This window comes from Thunnus albacares, chromosome 18 (assembly GCF_914725855.1).
Source record: "Thunnus albacares chromosome 18, fThuAlb1.1, whole genome shotgun sequence".
In the NCBI taxonomy this organism is placed as follows: Eukaryota; Metazoa; Chordata; class Actinopteri; order Scombriformes; family Scombridae; genus Thunnus; species Thunnus albacares.
In genome coordinates, this window is record NC_058123.1 from 5565604 (window position 1) to 5585049 (window position 19446).

General features: G+C 39.5%; 1 protein-coding gene across 1 annotated transcript in view; it reads right to left on the minus strand.

The window, feature by feature from the left end:
* The window catches only part of zswim6 (zinc finger, SWIM-type containing 6), a 51957-nt gene that overhangs the window by 10520 nt on the left and 21991 nt on the right, over positions 1-19446 (minus strand). Inside the window, exons 2-9 of the mRNA XM_044333708.1 lie at positions 11369-11725; positions 9658-9806; positions 9404-9554; positions 5529-5708; positions 4834-5010; positions 4547-4693; positions 3724-3870; positions 1584-1844 (exon numbers count right to left, since the gene is read on the minus strand). Coding sequence (XP_044189643.1) covers positions 1584-1844; positions 3724-3870; positions 4547-4693; positions 4834-5010; positions 5529-5708; positions 9404-9554; positions 9658-9806; positions 11369-11725 — 1569 coding nt within the window. The remainder of the gene's footprint in view (positions 1-1583; positions 1845-3723; positions 3871-4546; positions 4694-4833; positions 5011-5528; positions 5709-9403; positions 9555-9657; positions 9807-11368; positions 11726-19446) is intronic.

A 19446-nucleotide genomic window follows, 5' to 3' on the forward strand; every position in this document is an offset into this window, starting at 1 on the left:
ACACACACATGCATTCACACAACGTCAGCAAACAGACCTACAATACAAACAATCGACTCACACAATTATGACTACAGACGTACAAACATTCAAAAGTGTAAAACGAACACGTACGGAACGAAACACACACACACACACACACTTAAGTACACACGGTTAACGCAACACCGCACACACTTAACATAACAGACAATTACAAGCACAAAGAGCTGGTTGTGTTTTCAGGGTGTGAAATGGGAATCTTCCTGTGTGCGGATAATGTGTCGGTTATATGGGAGTTGAGGGATGGAAACATTTAAAGGAGCGGTTAGTTGGGAAATATGTTTATTTGCTTTTTTTTTTTTTGTGCCGACTGTTAGATGAGAGGATTGATAAAGCTTTCTGAACACACACAGAGTGGTATTGATCTTCTCGTCTAACTCTCAGCGAGAGAGTTAATAAGCATCTTTCCCAAAATGTCAAACTGTTCCTTTAAAATATAACAGGCACACATCTGTAAGCATGCTGGGATATTTTTAACCCCCCCCCCCCCCCCCCCCCCCCCCCCCCGCTTTGCTCCAGACTGGAATATCTCAACAAATAATGGATGTATTGTCATGAATTTTGGTACAGATACAAATGGTGCTGAGAGGATGAATCCTTACTGACTTTGGTGACCTTCTGAATTTTCCTCTAGAGCGACCATGAGGTTCACATTTCTGGTTTTGATTGAAATGTCTCAACTATTGGATGGATTGCCACGAACCTTTGGTTCACACATTTATGTTCCCCTCAGGATGAATTATAATAACTTTAGTGAACATATGACCTTTCATTTCCAGTTTTAATTTGTCCGATACTTTAGTTTATGACTAATTACCTGCAAAAATAATGACGTTCCTATTAGCATCAGCTGTACTTTATATTTAGTGCTAATAAGCTAATGTTAGCATGCAAACACCCTAAACTAAGATGGTGAACGTGGTAAACATTACAGCCTGTAAACATGAACATGTTAGCATTTAGCACAAAGCACCTTTGTATGTAAGTACAGCCTCAGAAAGCTGCTAGCACGGCTGTAGCCTCTTGTAGTCTTTTGGTACTTATAAAAGGACCAAATGCTCTTTACAGTAACAGTCACAAGTTTCAACGCACCTGCTCATTTAAGGTTGTTTTTTAAAAATTTTTACTATTTTCTACATCGTAGAACAAAACCGAAGACATAAAAACTATGAAATAACACATATGGAATCATGTAGTGCTCAAAAAAGTGTTAAACAAACCAAAAATGTCTTTCAGAGCTTAGATTCTTCAGAGTAGCCACGTCTTGCTTTGCTGACAGCTTTGCACTCTATGTTTTAGTTAAGTGCTGCAACTAATATTCATTGTTTAGTCTATAAATCATCCAAAATAGTGAAAAACACTCATTCACAGCTTCCCAGAGCCCGAGGTGACGTCTTCAAATGTCTCATTTTGTGCAAAAACCCAAAGATAATCAATTTAATATCATGTAAGACAAAGAAAAGCAGTAAATCCTCACATTTAACCAGTAAATATTTCACACACTGTTCCTGTAAATACAATGACGTGTGAGTCTTACTCACCCTCTAGCAGGAAAACAGCTTGCTTGCGGAAGATCTTCACCAACGTGTCGTTTAACTCCACTTCCTGCAGCTTGGCCAATAGCTGCTCTTCATTGCGACACACCTTCTCCTGGGCGTAGAGGCCGTCTGGCATCACCCTCTGCTGCCCTAAGCCGATCAGAGCCGTCTCTATGGCCAGAGACATGAACGATTCACCTTCTTCCAGGAAACGCTGCGCCGGGCAAACGGCGTGCTCCGTCCTCCTGCCTGAACCCAGCGAGCCTGGGGGGCGAAGCAGAGAGAGAGAGAAAAAAAGGCGACAGGGTGAGAGATGACTTAAGAGGAGAATTGTCCCTTTGGGCTGTGGATTGAGTAGAGTATTGATAAATGTATTGATCTATTTGTTCATCCTGGTGTTCTTTTTTTCCCAGAGTGTGTAGTCTCCTGAGGATGGTAATCATGTGTTTTAATGGTTTAATGATGTCTTGGCAGACCTCACAGTTCATCCCAGGAGGGTTAACAGTCCCTGGTGAATACAACCACACACACACACACACACACACACACACAGAGTTATAAATAGCAGAGTCTTAATTGAAAACTTTCACAACTTCCTCCTTGCTGTCGCTTCAACATGTTTCCTGTCAGTTTACCTACTTTACAAGAGAAACAAAGCGTATCCGAGAGCCGAGACGACGCGGCGATGTGACCGTCCTCTCTGGCTACACTATGTGAAATTCGTCTAGCAAGAGCTCCCCTGCATAATTAATGCATTTTAATTGGAGTGTTTTTCCTGCCGCATTTCTTATTCATGAGCTGTTATTGGAGGATGACTGGAGGCCAATCAGCACGTCTGTGTCATTACTGCTGATTGGAACCTGAGGGCCTAAAAAGCTCCGACAGGAAGGATCGCTGCAGTGAAAACGTTGGAAGCTCAAACAGGAAAAAGGTGTTTTAGTCCTGTACTTACATATAATACTGAGATACTTGCACTCATATATTTCCATTTTATGCTATTTTATACTTCTACTCTGCTGCATTTCAGAGGGAAACGTTGTATTTTTTACTCATTTATCAGTTTTCTGACAGCTGTAGTTACTGATTACTTTATAGATAAAGATTCTACATTGCAAATTGTTTTAAAACACAACACATTGTTAAAGATTAAATATGTTTGGCTTACAAAGAAGCAGTGTCTCGTCAGGACTTGTTAGGAAAGAACTCTGAACTTCTCAGTTGATTTCATTTAAGCAAAGATTAAAGAAAAGTCCAAACAATAAATATGAATTTGTGTATCAGAACTTTTTGTTTTTTCTTCTTTCCTCTCCCTTTAATCATCTCACAACCCCTCAGATTTATCTGCTGACCCTTTGGGGAAGAGGGGGGGGGGGTTACCGACTGGAATAAAAAGTGGTCATTACCATATAAACTCTATAAACTCAATACAGCCAGATAATACATTTAAAATCCTATAACATGTAACCCATAAGTGTTTTTGTTTCGAGCTTACTGAACTTTTTGTAGAAAAGAAAATGAATCACTCATTCATCACTTTTTCAACTGTAACCTTACTGTCATTTCCAACATAAACATAATTATATTATATTTATATTAAATAAGTTATATTTTTAATGCAAAGACCCTAAGATTGATTTAATTGTTTATGTAATCGTTATGTAATCGGAAAAATGTATTCACAAATGCCAGTTTTCTACAAGATTCCCAATTTTTTCTATTTTCCTTCATGATCTGACATATTAGTGGAGTATTAGGAGTATATTCTTCTACTACTACATTATGACTACACATTTGAAAACATTTACAACTTAATCTGCTTTTATTCCATTTATTTCAATGTATTATTTTATTCAATGTTGATCTTTTCTTCTTTTTATTGTCCTTTCTAGTTTGTCTTTCACAAGACTTGACTGTAATTTACAATTTACAACATCTAACTTAAACAAATCCGATGCTTCCTGGTTTGTAAACTACAGCAGATGGGCAGGACCGACCACCGTAGCCCTTTAAGTTCAGCAGGTTCAGGGTTTGCGAAGGTCCAGGTTAACAACCTTTAAGTCCTCCTCGTGGAAAAGCAGCTTTAACGAGGTGAAGTAAAGGATCTGAGAACTTCCACCTTTACGTATCTGTAGCGTGTGTTTACCTGAGAAGTCGAGCAGGACTGCGGCTCCGTCCTCGACGCTCCGCCCCGTCTCCATGAGGGTGCTGAACAGAGTGCCGATGGGGTCCAGAGGGTGTCCCACCCAGCCTTCCAGGTTGGTGACTGATGTCATGCCTTTATGGAGCAGCTCTGCAGTAACACATTCATACTGTTAACATGCTATTTATACACCCGGGTGTTACTACAACGCAAGACTGAGATAAGACAGAAAGCGCCATAGAAACTGAGAATGTGTGCACACTTATGATACAGAAACAGTCAATGAAGGTGCACAAAATGTGTATAATTACATTTGTAGCATTTTAATCAAGTCTGGGTCAAAGGTTTGGGAGCTATTTTCCTTCATTACAGCTTTATTTTCTGTTGCTGGTAAAAGTGTCTTCGATGGTTTGACTGGATTATGATTGACAGAAGGAATCTTGGCTCCAATATTGTTCCCAAAATGCACATATCGGATATAAAATTGTGAATATATGACAGTTTTATGGCCCCATATTACGTTTTCTGAAGCATCTCTGCAGAATGTGATTGCCTTCTTCATTCTCAGGTTTATTTCTGTGCAGTTTTGAATGGAATGAGAGAGTTAAAGAGGTGTGAAATAAAAACAATATTCATCAAAAACCTCAAATTCTACTAGATTTTCTTTCTTTAAAGCTTGGTGTTCTTTTCAAGGGGCACGAAACCTCTGTATACAAAAACCAGATTCATGCTTTATATTTCTTAATAAGCCTTAAATGTGTTGGGAGAAGAACAAAAGCAACTTGAATATGAAAACTAACTGAAGCCTGAAGGAAGATAAACTGACCTTTTTTGTGTGCACGGTAGAACTCCAGCTGTTTCTGCTGTTGCCTCCGCAGCGTGTTCACTATGGCGATGGCCAGCCTGAGCGCCTCCTTGGGGTAACCGTGTGATCTGAGGGCGTCCACTCGTGCGCACGCGGTCGGGACGTGCTCTGCACAGGCCAGAGACAAGACGAGACGAGACGAGACGGGAGGATGAAAAGACGTTTCGATTTCTCCCTTTTATATTTTTCCTCTTATTAATCTAATTTGTCTCCCGCTCTAAAACCCCCTCGCGTCGCTGCTCACTCACCGTGCCACAGCGGCCACCCTCGGGCGTCGAAGAGGGAGCTGTCGAGGTTGTCATGGTAACAGTAGTTGGTGTAGTGGTCCTCGGTGATGATGTGCTGCAGGTGGGGGTCCAGCCAGTGCAGGTCGCAGGCCTCGATCGCTCGCGTGAACACCGTCCGGTGAGGCCGAGTCAGTGAATCTGCGAGAGACGAGCACGAGTTTTATTGTTTATTTGATTGAAAAATGTCAATAAAACAACAATGTAGGATCATTACAGACAAAACAGCAGCAATAATAACAGAGCCTGTCTCCTCATTCCAAACATTTTTATTACTATCCAACAGAAATGTTCGAGTTTCTGTGTTTTTTTCTGATTTAGTGGAAGCACACGCAAGAAATAGAAGCCAGAAAAAAAAAAAAGCTGCAGGACCTCAACTGTGTTATTAGGCTCATTCTATTAGCCACACTAAAAAGGTAATAAGGCTCGAAGGCACAGAGATTGAAGGAAGGAGACTTGATTAAAAGAGAGGGGGGAGGGTGGAGAAAGAAGACTTAACGGCGTTAAGACGGCAGCAGAACAGAGGAGGAGGAGACGCTGCAGGAGAGATCAGAACCAAACGCTCATCAGATGAGAAAAGATGTAGGAGACGATTTCGAAATTGTTTAAAAAAAAAAAAAAGGAGGCGATGTCTCTGCTTTGGCCGGGTGTCATCTCACCTGGGTTGCCAGGAGGACCCTGGGGCAGAGCGTTGGTCAGATTGGTCAGCTCGCTGCCATGGTTACCGTCCTCCAAGGGGCAGACGTCCACGCTGTTCCACCTGCGAAGCTGTCGAAGCCAGAAACCCTTCTGCTCGGGTTTACAGTGGGGGTTCAGCACGATGCACATCCACAGGGCTCCTGCACACACACACACACATACACACACACACACACAAGCAAAAATAAATATTTGCAAGTTGCAGCTTCTCAAATTTGAAGATTCGATTGCTTTTCTGTGTCGTGTTTGATAGTTTACTGAATATCTTTGGATTCCGGACAAAACAGGACATTTAAAGACGTCACCGTGAGCTCTACAAAATTATAACGGGCCTTTTTCAGAACAATTAAGCGAGAAAATAATTGGTAGATTAATCAATAATGAGCATAATAAGTTCAGTTAGTTGCAGCCTTAATCATCAACCCCTTAATATAGATAAAGAGCTGAATTATGGAAAGTTAAATTATCGATTCAACTGATATTATTTCACTTGAGGTGGAAAAACTACATTCAGCATCGATGCTCTGTAGTTTTCTGATCATTCACAGGACAGAAAACAGCAGAAAAAAGCAACAATTTTGTTAGTTTATTAAAAAAAACAATTAGAAATAGAGTAATGTTTTCATTGCAGGTGCAGAATTTGAATAAAAATATTACTTTTGAGACGAGAAACCAGTCGCTAGTAAGATTAAAAGTCTCAGTTATGCATCACAGCTTTGGAAAGGTCATAAATATTGATTTAAACCTCTGTAAAAATATTTTAAATAGATGTAATTGTTTCTTATATTATACTGGGAACAGTATAACAGGTCTGCTCACACATAAAGAACAACACCTTGTCATGTAGTTTTAGCGTGAGGATATAAGTGAGGTGAGATTACCTGCATTGTTGACTAAAACTAGAAGACACTGGATACAGATTGCGAGAGGACTACGGATAAAGAGAGGATGGAGGGGGGTGGGGGGGGGGGGGCGACGGACAATGAATAGGGATAAATAAAGGATGACAGATGACAAAATGAAACGGGAGAGGAGAAGAAAAGGGAGGTGAAGTGAGAAAAAAAAAAAAAAAAGACGTGAGGAGAGAGGTGAGGGAGTGCTGGCGGTGTGTGGGGGGAGGGGACAGGAGAGGAGAGACAGAGAGAGAGAGAGGCTTTATCCTCCCGTCTCTTTGTTAAGGCTGCACCAAGGACAACAGCGAGGAGACGAGGAGGAACGGAGGGGGAACCGAGCGAGCAGAGTGATGTCAGACGCGAGTGACGAAATGCACAGCAAGAATTTTCAACAAGGATGGGGGGAGAAAACAGAAAAACAAAAGCAGAGAGAGAGAGGAGAGAACAGTAACAACATAAAACAGTAAACAGCTTTTCCTGTTGATAAGATATTAAATATATATAATATTGTTTCTTCTGTTCTGACGTGCAAACTGCAGCACGAGGGACTATGTTCACATCGCAGCTTAGATCCAAGTGACACCTTGTTTATTTTTAAGTGATTTCAATCACTTTCCATCACAAGCAAATGAACAAAAGTAGATTCTTCAGCTGCCGACTGAAGCGGCTCTGAGTGAGATACGGAGAAAACACTACAGAGGAGCAAAGCTACTTCATCACTGTGTATTTCTGTATATTTATTTTGTTCTGTTGGTGCCTTTTTTAAGAGTTTATTGAAGATTTTAGGGCTGCAACTAACAATTATTGTCATTATTGATTCATCTGTTGATTATTTTCCTGAATTAAATGTTTGTCCTATAAAATGTGAGTGTCAGTTTAATGTCAAATGTCAGTTTACAATCAAATAAGACAAAGAAAAGAAGCTGGAAACAATGAATGTTTGGAAATCTTGCTAAATAAATGACAATTATTGATTATCAAAATAGTTGCTGATGAATTTTCTGTCGATCAACTAAGCGATTAATTGTTTGAACTCTAGAAGATTTTGTACAACTCAAATATCTTGGATTTCCATTTCTTAGTAAAACAGCTAAATATAATTTAAATATCATTTACATCACATCCTAAATGATATAATTATTATCTTATTTCTTTTCCTGCTTGATTACATTTACCTTTACAGCCACACAGTGGCTTTGAGCTAAATGCTAACAACAGCATGCTAACATGCTCACAACGACAATGCTAACATGCTAACATGCTCACAACGACAATGCTAACATGCTAATATGCTTACAATGAAAAGAAGAGATAAGAAGATATTCAGTTTACAATCACATAAGACAAAGAAAAGAAGCTGGAGACCACTGATGTTTGAAAATCTTGCTAGAAAAATGACAATTATTGATTATCAGACTGGTTTCTGATGTTTCTATCGACTAAATGAAAAAGATTTTGTATTACGACTCAAATATGTTGGATTTCCGTTTCGTTAGTAGAACAGCCAAATATCATTTAAATCAAATTCTAAATGATATAATCTTCTTTCTTTTCATTTAACTTTTCTCACACATATTTTTTGCTAAGCTAATTTGCTAATTTGCTGCTGCCGACTCTAAAAACAAGACAAAGAGTCCACATCCTCACAGCAGCTTTGAGCTAAATGCTAACATCAGCATGCTAACATGCTCACAATGACAATGCTAACATGCTAATGTTTAACATGTTCACCGTCTCAGTTTAGTGACGTAGCATGCTAATATTTGCTAATTAGCACTAAACACAAACAATTAATTTGTCCAATATTTAAATAAATCAAAGTACATAAACCAAAATATTGGACAAATTATAGCGTTTGACCTGTTGGTGGTGCGAGATGGAAAGTTACAGGAACAATAAAGTTCAACCTCTGAAGATCAGGAATGTTTATATCAACTTGCAGGAAAATCCATCCAATAGCTGTTGAGATATTTCAGTCTGGACATAAATGAACCAACAGACCTAAAGTGAACCATCTCTGTTTGGAAAGTGCTTTTAATATGAAGCTTAATATTATCAAAACAAAGCCAATAAAAAGGCCTCAATTAAAGCCACATGCTACATAATCAGCAGTGGATGAAGAAGGGGGATTTTTCTTCAGCACTTATTGTCTTTGTTGAAGGAGATAAAACAGCAGACTGCGGATTAATCCTGTATTTCACCCCTGAAATAAAGATTGTGTTTCTTTCTTCTTTTTCTCTTAAGGAAAACAGACTAATTAAACCATTATTCCTTTTAATAGATGTATTCTCCTCTTTATTACACACACACAGACAATAATGTGCTTATATTTTGCTGCATGTTTCCTTTCTATGTCTCCTAAAGCAGATTAATTACATTTATGATCTACTTTTGTTATTTTAAACCTAAACCTTCCTGAATTAATAAACAGGTCATGTTTACAACCTTGGAAATTAAATAAATGGGCACAATTTCAGTTCTTTTAAAATATTTTACAATTCAAGTATTTTAATTATCATATAGTGTAGTGACACACTACAAACACACATGTGAAATTTCCAAGGGTACTCATGTTTGTGCACTTGTGCTCTTTTCCCTTAAACATAAAGCAAAATGTTTACTTTAATGAATATTTGCTGATATAAAATGTTTTTTTCTCCAATTTTTAAGACATATTTTAAGTCTGGGACTAAACTAAAACATTTAAAATTGATCTATGATAGAGTTTCACATTAACCTTTGCAAGAAAATATAATGTATATAAACCTGCAGGTCAATCATCACCAACTCTACTGCTGCAGCTCGTCGACTATACATACAGCTTGAAGTTGAAGGTTGCCAGATCATCGTAACATTATGTGTAATTTCTGTGTGTGTGTGTGTGTGTGTGTGTGTGTGTGTGTGTGTGTGTGTGTGTGTGTGTGTGTTTGCTCTCACAGTACCTAGCTCATCCCACAGCTGCCTGTACTTGTCAGTCATGGTGGTCCCTTGTTGCCTCCACAGCGCCAGTCTGGGGTCGCCCATGAACTGGTCCGTGATCAGCGTTAACATGCGAGCTCCGTTGGAGTCCCTCATCTTCAGCATCTCTCTCACCTGCAGAGACAGGGGCATTGTGGGTAAAACGTACGGCTGCACGTGACGTTTTGCGAATGCGAGCGTAGACGTGGTGGGCGATCGCTCTGAAGAAGATCGTTACCTTGCTGAACAGTAAGTTGAGCTGCTTCCCCGAGCCATGGTACCCGCCCTGGGAGAGAAAGAGCTTGACCTGTTCCTGAACTTGCTCCTCGTCCAGATGCCAGCAGTTCTCATCGTCCACGCTCGCCCCCGCCGTCGGATCAGGAGCTCCTGCACCGAACGATGACAATCTGCGATTAACTTAACAAGATTTACTGCGATAAAAGTAATAAACAGCTTCTTCGTATGGGGGGGAAGACCTGGCGTGAATATTCCTGCATCAGCATATAGTTCACCTCCTGCTGCATTTGCATTAATGCATTAGTGCATTAATGCAGTGCTGGTTAAGCTTAAACACCGATCAATACCATAAACTCTGCAAAATCTGCAACAATAACCGGCCAATATAAGAGAAGAAAACACTCAACATGCACTCCTGGGAGGATTAAATCCATAAAACAAAAGCAAAATAGGTTAAATCAAAATCTATAAATTGCATGAAAGCAGAGAAAACTGTCATATTGTCAACAGTCATTATGTTCACATGTATACATACCACAAAATACTGCTGTGTACTATATATTCAACTAGTATCCAAGAGTAAATATGTGCAATAAAATAATGTGAAAGTACACAAAATACAGAACAATATGCTATGATATGTACCCAAATGACCACAAACTGTATTTAAAAAGTACTTCAGGTTATGTCAAAGTATCTGAACTAACACAAAGATACACAAAGATGTCCGTAAGAACACCTTAATATACCAACAACTACTATAAATTACCTGAAAGAAATACCACAACATCCCTCAAGCACAACAAAGTACCACCAAAGCCCTACAATAATTCATTTAAAATGTGTTCCAGCACCCAAAATAGAACATATCTTATAAAAAACTACCTCTAATACCACAAAACGCACCGTAAATATTCACCAACTGTTCTATAATAAAGTACTACATGTCCGTTGGGGCTCTAACATGCTCCAAACATCGCTTGCAGATTAACCTTACAGTGTATATTTATATGTAAACAGAGTTTCTTCCGTATTTTACAATTCATGAGTGATTTTTTTTGTGTAACACAGGATAAAAACACAAAGCACATATAAACATATAAATATAACGACATCACATAAGTACAAAAGAAAGCAGAGTACACAAACAATTTAAAACCAATGAATTCAATATAAATATATAAAAAAAGTAACATTTCAAGGTGTCTAGGATTTGGGTCCTGGGTATATTAGTAGGTTTGTGTACTCAGTCTTTTAGGAAACATTATGTTACACACTTTGTACAACTCATTCATGTACTTTGTGGTACTTTCTGTTCTATTGTGATGCCCAAACGAGCGATGGTTCAAAGACAAAGACAAACACAAGTCGCCTCCCAAACTTTTCCCCACTTCATCCATTCTTGTAATGTGTTCTAGTCAGACTTGACCTGATTTAAGTGTGTGTGTGTGTGTGTGTGTGTGTGTGTGTGTGTGTGTTTCCATCCTGTTCTCCTAAACAGCTTGTTTTTCCTGAGTCCTCTCCCAGGATGGCAGCCACCAGCTGGACTTCCACTGGTGCGAGACGAAGGAAATTTAACACAGGTACCCGCATTTGCATGTGTGTTTGTGTTTGTTTAAGCCTGTGCGGCATGCGTGTTAAAGAGGGGAAGTCCTGCCTGTTTTTCCCCTGAAAACACAGATAATGACCATTATTCCCGCTCCTCCACTCACCGTGAACCTGGTTGATCTCCGAGTTTTGCGATAGTATTTCATCCGCCAGTTTCTGCGCCGTCGGTAGCACCTCGGTGTGATGGACTGTGATCAGGTACTGAACAAACTTCTGCAGCTGATCTCTGTTCATCTGGAATAGAGTCTCTGAGATGGGCAGGCGCAGTTTGACCTGCTCGGGTTTCCGTACCCGGTAAAGTGAGAGCGCCACCACATGGGCGCAGTAGAAGATGTCCTTGTTGCCGCAGCTGCACGTCACTGCTGTGATTTTGCAGCGGTCGAAGCTGACGCTCACGTTGCAGACCAACTCGGGCTCTGAAGACGTGGCAGGTTCCCTTACTGTGCCGCTGAGATGAAACCCTGAAACAGAGAAAATCACAACTGTCAATCAGCTGCTTTTAAATAAAAAAACGCTTAATTTTAACCTGCAATAACAGATTTTCTGACCACTGTGAACAACCTTTAAGTTGATATGGCTAACATGCTAGCAAACAGTTGCTTATTTACACTTCCAACAGTTATGGAGCAACATTATCATTCTTTGTTGTGTTTCTGTCCAACAGGCGAATGTGAATCCAATATTCACTCTCTTTTAGCTCTATTTTTGGTCTCCACCAGCTCCTGAGGGAAATATCTGGCTCTTTAGCTGCTAAATGCTCCACTATGTTCACCAGCTAGTCGCTAACTGTGTCTGACTGCTGTTTGGTGCTGAGCAGGTGGGTTTTTGGACCTTTTTTTTTTCTAAAAACAGGTCTAAAATTACACTATGAGAGCAACAAAAAAACAGGAAAGATGCGGGTTGTGAAACCAAAACAACGAGCTGAAAGAAGCTAAAATGCTACGTCGAGCTGAGAGCTGCAGAGTCGGGTGAAAATTATTTGAAGATGCGACAGTCATGTGATCAACTGTTGGTATAAAATACTGATCATAGATGCATTAAATGCCATAAAATAAACAGGCTAGAGCTGCAACAATTAGTCGATTGACCGAAAATTCATTGCCAACTATTTTGATAATTGATTAATCATTTTGAGTCATTTTTTAATTTAAAAAAAAATACTAAAATTCTCTGATTCCAGCTTTTTAAATGTGAATATTTTCAGGTTTCTTTAGTCCTCTACAACAGTAAACTGAATACCTTTGACATTTTAGGTTTCATCGTGAGCTTTAGAAACAGTTATCAACACTTTTCACAATTTTATTTTATCGACCAAACAACAAATTGATTAATTGAAAAAATCGACAGCCTCATCAATAATGAAAATAATTGTCAGTTGCGGTCCTAAAATAAGCTTGAGGAAGTTTGAAACTTGCACACAAACTACTTTTCGATTCTGCTAAAATCCCAAATTTCCATTCTTGAAGAAACATCAAACCAGATATTCCCTTAAAATGTGGTTTAACTTAACTTTCCTCCAGTCAAGAAAGAGCTGGCAGGGTGACATAAAAAGTAAAAGACAGAGAGAGATAGAGGAAAAGAAAGAGAGAAAGAAAGAAAGAAAGAAAGACGAGTGAAAGGGCAGTGAGGCAGCGAGGCACAAAGAGCCAAATATTCTCATTTTCTTTTCATTTCCCTTCCACAACAACTCCAGTGCTTACATTACCCTGAACACCTCCTCGCTCTCTCAGGACTGACGGGATCATTTCACCACAGGCAGAGAGACCTGCTATTGTACACTGAACCTATGTTCACCTCTCAGTCAAAAAAAAACCTATAGGCCTCTAGGTGTGTTTTGGGGAAAGCAAAGAGAGATGGAGGAACATATTTTGGATGTGGATGTGATCTTAAAGTTACTCACATTTCTTGAAGCGTAAGGTATTTGACAGGAAAATAAACCCTGATGCAAACGCTGTCGGATTTGAAGAGCTCTCATTTTCCATTTTAACAAAAAAAAAAAAAAAGAAAACCATGGTACATATAGATTTGAAACAACTTTAGCTGCATGTGAGATTTAGGTTTAAATATTGCGTAAGTCCAGAGAGACTACCAGACACGTGTTGGTAAACGATGATAAGACAGCAAATTCTTTATGACTAAAACTCTGATTACAAGATGCAGACAGTCAGAGTGAGTAGAAGTACGTATCTGACTGGGTTAGTGGGTTACCAGTGATAACAGATGGTGTCAGAATGAAAACGGATGTAAACACTTATCATCTGAGTTGATTAGCAGTCTGTACTGTTACGCTGTGGGAGCACACAGCACTAAACACAATAAGATCAATTCATTAAAAGAACTTATTATAAAATATGACAAAAGCATTTGTACTCATGCACAGATACTTGCAGTGCAATCACACATGCACATTTAGTCCTAAATCAAAAGGAGCGTGATGTACTTTGTGAGTCATGTTGTCATGCAAACTGAGAAATATGTGACTTGGCCGACTGCGAGGCTGATAAAAGCCGTGATGCCAAACAGTAACAGATGACAGACGACATCAGCAAATAAAAAAAAATGCCAAAAGACCAAGAAAATGCTCCGTCACAGATCCTTCCTTCAGCCCCCGTCTCTGAGGCGGCCTTAATAAACATCTGAGGTTCTGTTTAGAAACCAATCAAGAGGCTCAACTTCTACTCAAATCAATGTAATGTATCATTAAAAGGTGTCTCAGTTGACAGCCACAACAATAATGAGACAAGTATGGAGTCATTTTTGAAAAGCAAGTGACCTCCAGCTGCTGCTACTGCTTGTAGTTTTTGCAAGGCTTGCTGTAGCTGGCAGGAAGAGGCCGAGCTAGTTGGTCCGACTGTTTAGTTTACACTGTGTTCTGAGTGCGTTTACACTTTGCATAAACGTGCATTTTTCCTCATCCAGATAACGTATCCAGATTCATTTTAAAGGTGTAATTTTAGGTGTAAAAAAGGTAATAAAGTCATCAAGTAGCGACACTTTTACAGCTACATTTACAAAAAAGCTTGCTAACATTAGCTAACATTAGCTAACATTGGCTAACATTAGCTAACATTAGCTCCTGCTCATACCAGTCCGAGTAAAGCTGTAGCATGAATTCCCCTGAGATTATTGGATTGATCCAGAGTTTGTTTTATTGCCAATTTTCTGATTTATAATTAGGAACAAGTTACACAGCCTTGCTTTAATGTTACAGTTCCAGTTAGTCAAGTGGGGAGTATCTATGGAGGACTGGAATGCCTAAATTAAAACCAGTCAAAGAAATAAAGTGAAATACAATAGACATTGTTGTATGTATTTCCTTTTTATGTACGCATTTATTGTCATAATGGGTTGAAAAACGTGTAAATTATTTCGCTCTTTGTGTTCAACAAATCAAAAAACAAAGATGTACTGCATGTCAGCGTTGTCCAGCAGAAGGCAACACAGACCTGAAAAACACTGTCATTAGTTTTCACGCGGCGTTGCAGGGCAGCTTTTTTCCTTTTTGGGGATGGAAACACTACTGTCCACACCAAAATAGAGGCCACAGAAATAAGACGAAGTCCTTTGCATGTCAGACGATGCTTCCTGTATTTCCTTATACCTTAAACCTAAACTGTTGACGATGAAATAAATGCATTAATAAATACATTTTAAAAAGCTCACATTGTAGCACATAACATTTTCTACAACTAATGACACAGCAATATAATTAAATTAAAAAGTGGTTCGGGTGACACTGTTCCAACAAAAACTGTGACCCGTCAGATTCAACTATGTAAAAATAAAAAAAAGACTAAACAGATGAAAACAAACAAGGGAAATAGTGCCGTACAGAAAGACTGTGGTAAAACTTTTCCAGTGAAATTATTCTGAATCACATCACAGAATCTAACACTGGAATTTACTAATTTTTCCTGTTATGCAAGTCTGACAAACACATACATGCTCACAAAAATACTTGCATCGCTGTTCACCCTGGAACATTAGCTGGGAGATCAGCTCAAATGTTCTCATAAATGTGACACATATCACCCCTGTTGGGTGGAAGAATATCGTTAACAGAGTGGGTGTTTGCCTGCAGATGTGGCGGAGCTGTGAGATACAGAACTGAGCCAAAACAAAACAGGCGGAAGGACTACGAGACAAGTATGCGAGAGCGAAACTTGCATAGAAATAGAGAAAACCTCGTTTCAGTTCTTGCTATTGCTTTTCCTGCTGAGCAGACACATGACACACAAACACACATATACACACACACACACACACACGCTGGATCACACTTCACCACAAGTCCACATCCTGTCTTTTATACACACACACACACACACACACACACAGAGAGAAATGCATGGTGCTCTCAGTTACGCAGCCTTGCCCCAGTCATGCCTGGCCCACAGCTGAACTACTGACGTAACAGAAAGAGAGAGAGAGAGAGAGAGAGAGAGAGTGACTCGCTAGGAGGAGACCGCTGTGCTGCTGGAAAAATCGGTATGCCCTCAGCTGAGTGTGTGTGCACACGCAGGAGTGTATGCTTGGCGGCGAGCCAAAGCCCTGAGCTCAGCATTCTGTAATGCACTTCCTCTCTGTGTGTATGTGCTTCGCAGCTTGCATAATACAGCTCTGTGGACCGCATAGCAACCAAACTTAACTCCTGCACTCCCGACGCAGCGTAATACACCAGCCTGGAAAACCGAGGTTTTAACACTTCATTCCCAATTAAGCCCGAGGTCGTCGAGTTAAGCTGTCTCTGAAGGGGTTTCAGAGAGGAGGAAGTCTCGGTGAGGGGTGGGGGAAATGGCGTTTTTTTAAAGACACAGTGAACTAAAAAATAAATTTCCCCAGTTTTAATCCTGTGTTCCTGTTTTAATTGTTCGGTTATCTCTTGTTATGTGCCAAAAAAAAATATCATTTTGGAAATCTGTCTTCCTGCTCTTCCTGTAAACATTTTCAAATGTTTGATGAATCATCTTGAGATCAGGGGCGTTTATAAAAATTCATAGAATCAAATGTGACTTCTGGCGACTAGCTAACCGCACCCAACATTGTAAAACAGTCTTGTGGGTCATAGTAGCTGCATCATAGAGGAAGAGTAGGTGTTATAGCAGTGAGAAAAAAAACTTTACTTTAATTTCCAAAACAATGTTCTCTCTGCAGCTCCGTATGTTCGCTACGTTACGCCCACATTAGCGGTCCAATCATATGTGATGGATTTGATTTAAATTCCTCTTGTTATTGTAGACCGCTCCTCCATTTCACTGGAAAACACGTCACAGCTAAAGATGCTCCAACTTATGTTTCACTGTGACTTTAAAGGACGGGTTCACAATTTTTCAAATCTGTCTTTAAACAACAGGTAGACAGGAGGTTTTTCTTGCCGTTTACATTGAAAGTTCATCTGAAGGGGATCTTTTAATAGCCAGTGTGAACAGGAGGAATGATTACAACGAGGAAAGCCTCTTTCAAAAAACTGTGAACTCGTCCTTTAAGAGGTTGAAAAACAAGGCCAGGACGTTAGCCTGTGAAAGAGCAGCAGCTCAGCTCCCTACAGAGTTGAGTCTAAAGGGGACCTTCATGCCAGAGGCTGAAACTGTGGCTGCGGGGGGTCATTATCAGCTATGTGGCCAAAGCCTCCACTTAACAGGTCTCTTTCAGAGCACAAAAGCCAGCGAGATCCACGACACACCAGTAAGCCACTCAGTCAGCTCAGCCTCCGATCCAAGGCCGGCCAGTCAGGCGTTAGTAAGAGCTTCTCAGCCGAAGGTGTGCTTTTGTGTATGCCAGTGTGTTCTTCTGATGACAATTGGGAACCTAATCTCTCACCCGTGGAGATGCAGAGGCACCTCTGGGGCTGCAGGAAGGAGAAGTAAACAACCAATCAATAGTCACGGTGCACTGATTACCATCTGTCCTCAAAAACTGGTTTCAGATCAGCTTCCCATTATGCCTACAGAGGGTCTGTGGTGTAGCTGTTAATAGTTTTGATAAGTGAATAACCGTTTTAGTTGTTTTTTTTAAAGGAAAAACGTCAAACATCTGGTGGTTGCAGTTTCTCAAATGTAATGATTTGAAACTTTTTTTTTGTCATAAATGACAGTAAATTGAATCTCTTTGGATTTTGGACTGTTGATCAGACAAAACAAGACATTTAAAGACATCGCCTTTGGCTCTAAGAAATTAAAACTGGCATTTTTCACCATTTTATGTCATTTTATAGACAAAACGGTTCATCTAGAAACTAATGTTAGCTTAATTAGCTAGCTAGAGGTTAGCTAGCTGCTGGTCCTTTAGTTTTATACTGACTTCCTGGAAATGTTCTGAGTAATTTGCGGGTATTTAATGGTTAATTTGATACAAATAATAATAAAAAAACAGAAAAAAAGTGTTAAGCTGGTTTGATTGGTAAATACAAACTCGGTTAATCTAGAAACTAATGTTAGCTTAATAAACTAGCTAGAGGTTAGCTAGCTGCTGGTCCTTTAGTTTTATACTGACTTCCTGGAAATGTTCTGAGTAATTTGCAGGTATTTAATGGTTAATTTGGTGCAAATAATAATATAAAACGGAAAAAAAGTGTTAAGCTGGTTTGATTGGTAAATACATTACATTTGGGTTTATAGTTGTTAATTTGCAAACATACTTAATAAATCAGACTTAGTGTGTCAAACAACATATTACCTTATATTACCGTTTGTTTCCACAATTTCCTAAACTAGCTGCTGTAACTGTTAATTCTTACGACATTTCTTTGAAAGGGTTATGTAAGTTGGTAGTGTACGGGAAATGTGCTCATTATGCAGTTTCTAAGAAACAACCTAATATAGTAATCTGTTGGACACACAAAACTACAGACTGAAAGCTAAATATTTTCTGTCAGTTAAAGAACTGTTAAAATTTATAAAGATTTTTTTACAAATTAACTACCATTAAATTAAACAGGCTTAACACTTTCTTCTATTTGTTATTATTATTTGTACCAAATTGCAACTGTAAAATGAATTGTTAAATACCTGAAAATTAAAGGAAATTTGTCAGGTGAGTTTTCTGCTTTTGTTTAGTTCTGTCTGAATTCTTTTCAAAAATTACTATACATTTTTGGGAGGTAAATCTGCCTGTTACCACTGTAAAGTGTAAAGTGTAAAGTGGTGGCAGTGGTGGCAGTGGGGGGGCTTAGCTTAGCCTGGCTTTGCTAATAAGTTAATGTCCGCTAATAAGTTAATGTGTTAAGAGAAAAGGGGGCGGTTGTTGTAAAGAGCTGAAGGATGCACCTCAAAATCAGGTCAATGAGGATTTGAGATAACTGGGTCAATCTGTGTTCTTCTTAAGTAATCGCCAACAGCTTCTTACACTATGAACATGCTAATCAATGCTGTGGACTACTTCTAATGCCAGTTTTACTTCAATTTCAGTTAAGTTTAGCTTGTTATCTGCTTTTCTTCCAATCCAGCCCCCCCCCCCACACACACCTCCCCGCTTTTGAAACACAGCTCTAGAAATAGCAAACTGCACTGAAATACTGCAAGGAGGAAGGAGCCCTCTTCGACCAAGTGGACAGAAATTCCTCAGCTCTTTCAGAAAAACAAGAGGCCGCCTTTACAACACACGAGAAATTGCAAACAGTCTCGTCACCCAGACAAGAAAACGACTCTTCTTCAAGCGAATGCCACTGAAGCCACTGTTTTATGGTGTCCATTTCACTGTCCAATAAAACAAAAAAAAAAAAAAGGGGGGGGGGACCTCGGCTGAAATTTGTGTCTAATTGCTGCCATTCAGGCTCCAATGAGGCCTGTCTGGTCTGTGGTGAACACTGGGAGGAAACTGGCTTCTCCGTGAGAAGAGCCACTGCACTAAAAAAGACTCAGTCTGCCTCTGAGAAGAGGGGAGAGAGAGAGAGAGAGGGAGAGAGACGAGCCTTTTAATAGTGAAAACACACAAGTAGAAACCTCTCAGTGGTTTATATCAGAGCAGAGCATCAATTACAACTATCTACTTGTGTTTGTAATCTAATCTGTGGATTACAAAGGAAGGTGTCACGTGAGGTAGTCGTGAGGTACAGCCGTGAAAACCTGTTTTCATTCAGATTAAAGCTCAATAAGTCAATTAATCAATTAGCAGATTGACAGAAAATTACACTAGGACTATTCTGTTACAATCCATTGATGGTTTCAGTCATTTTTTATAGCAA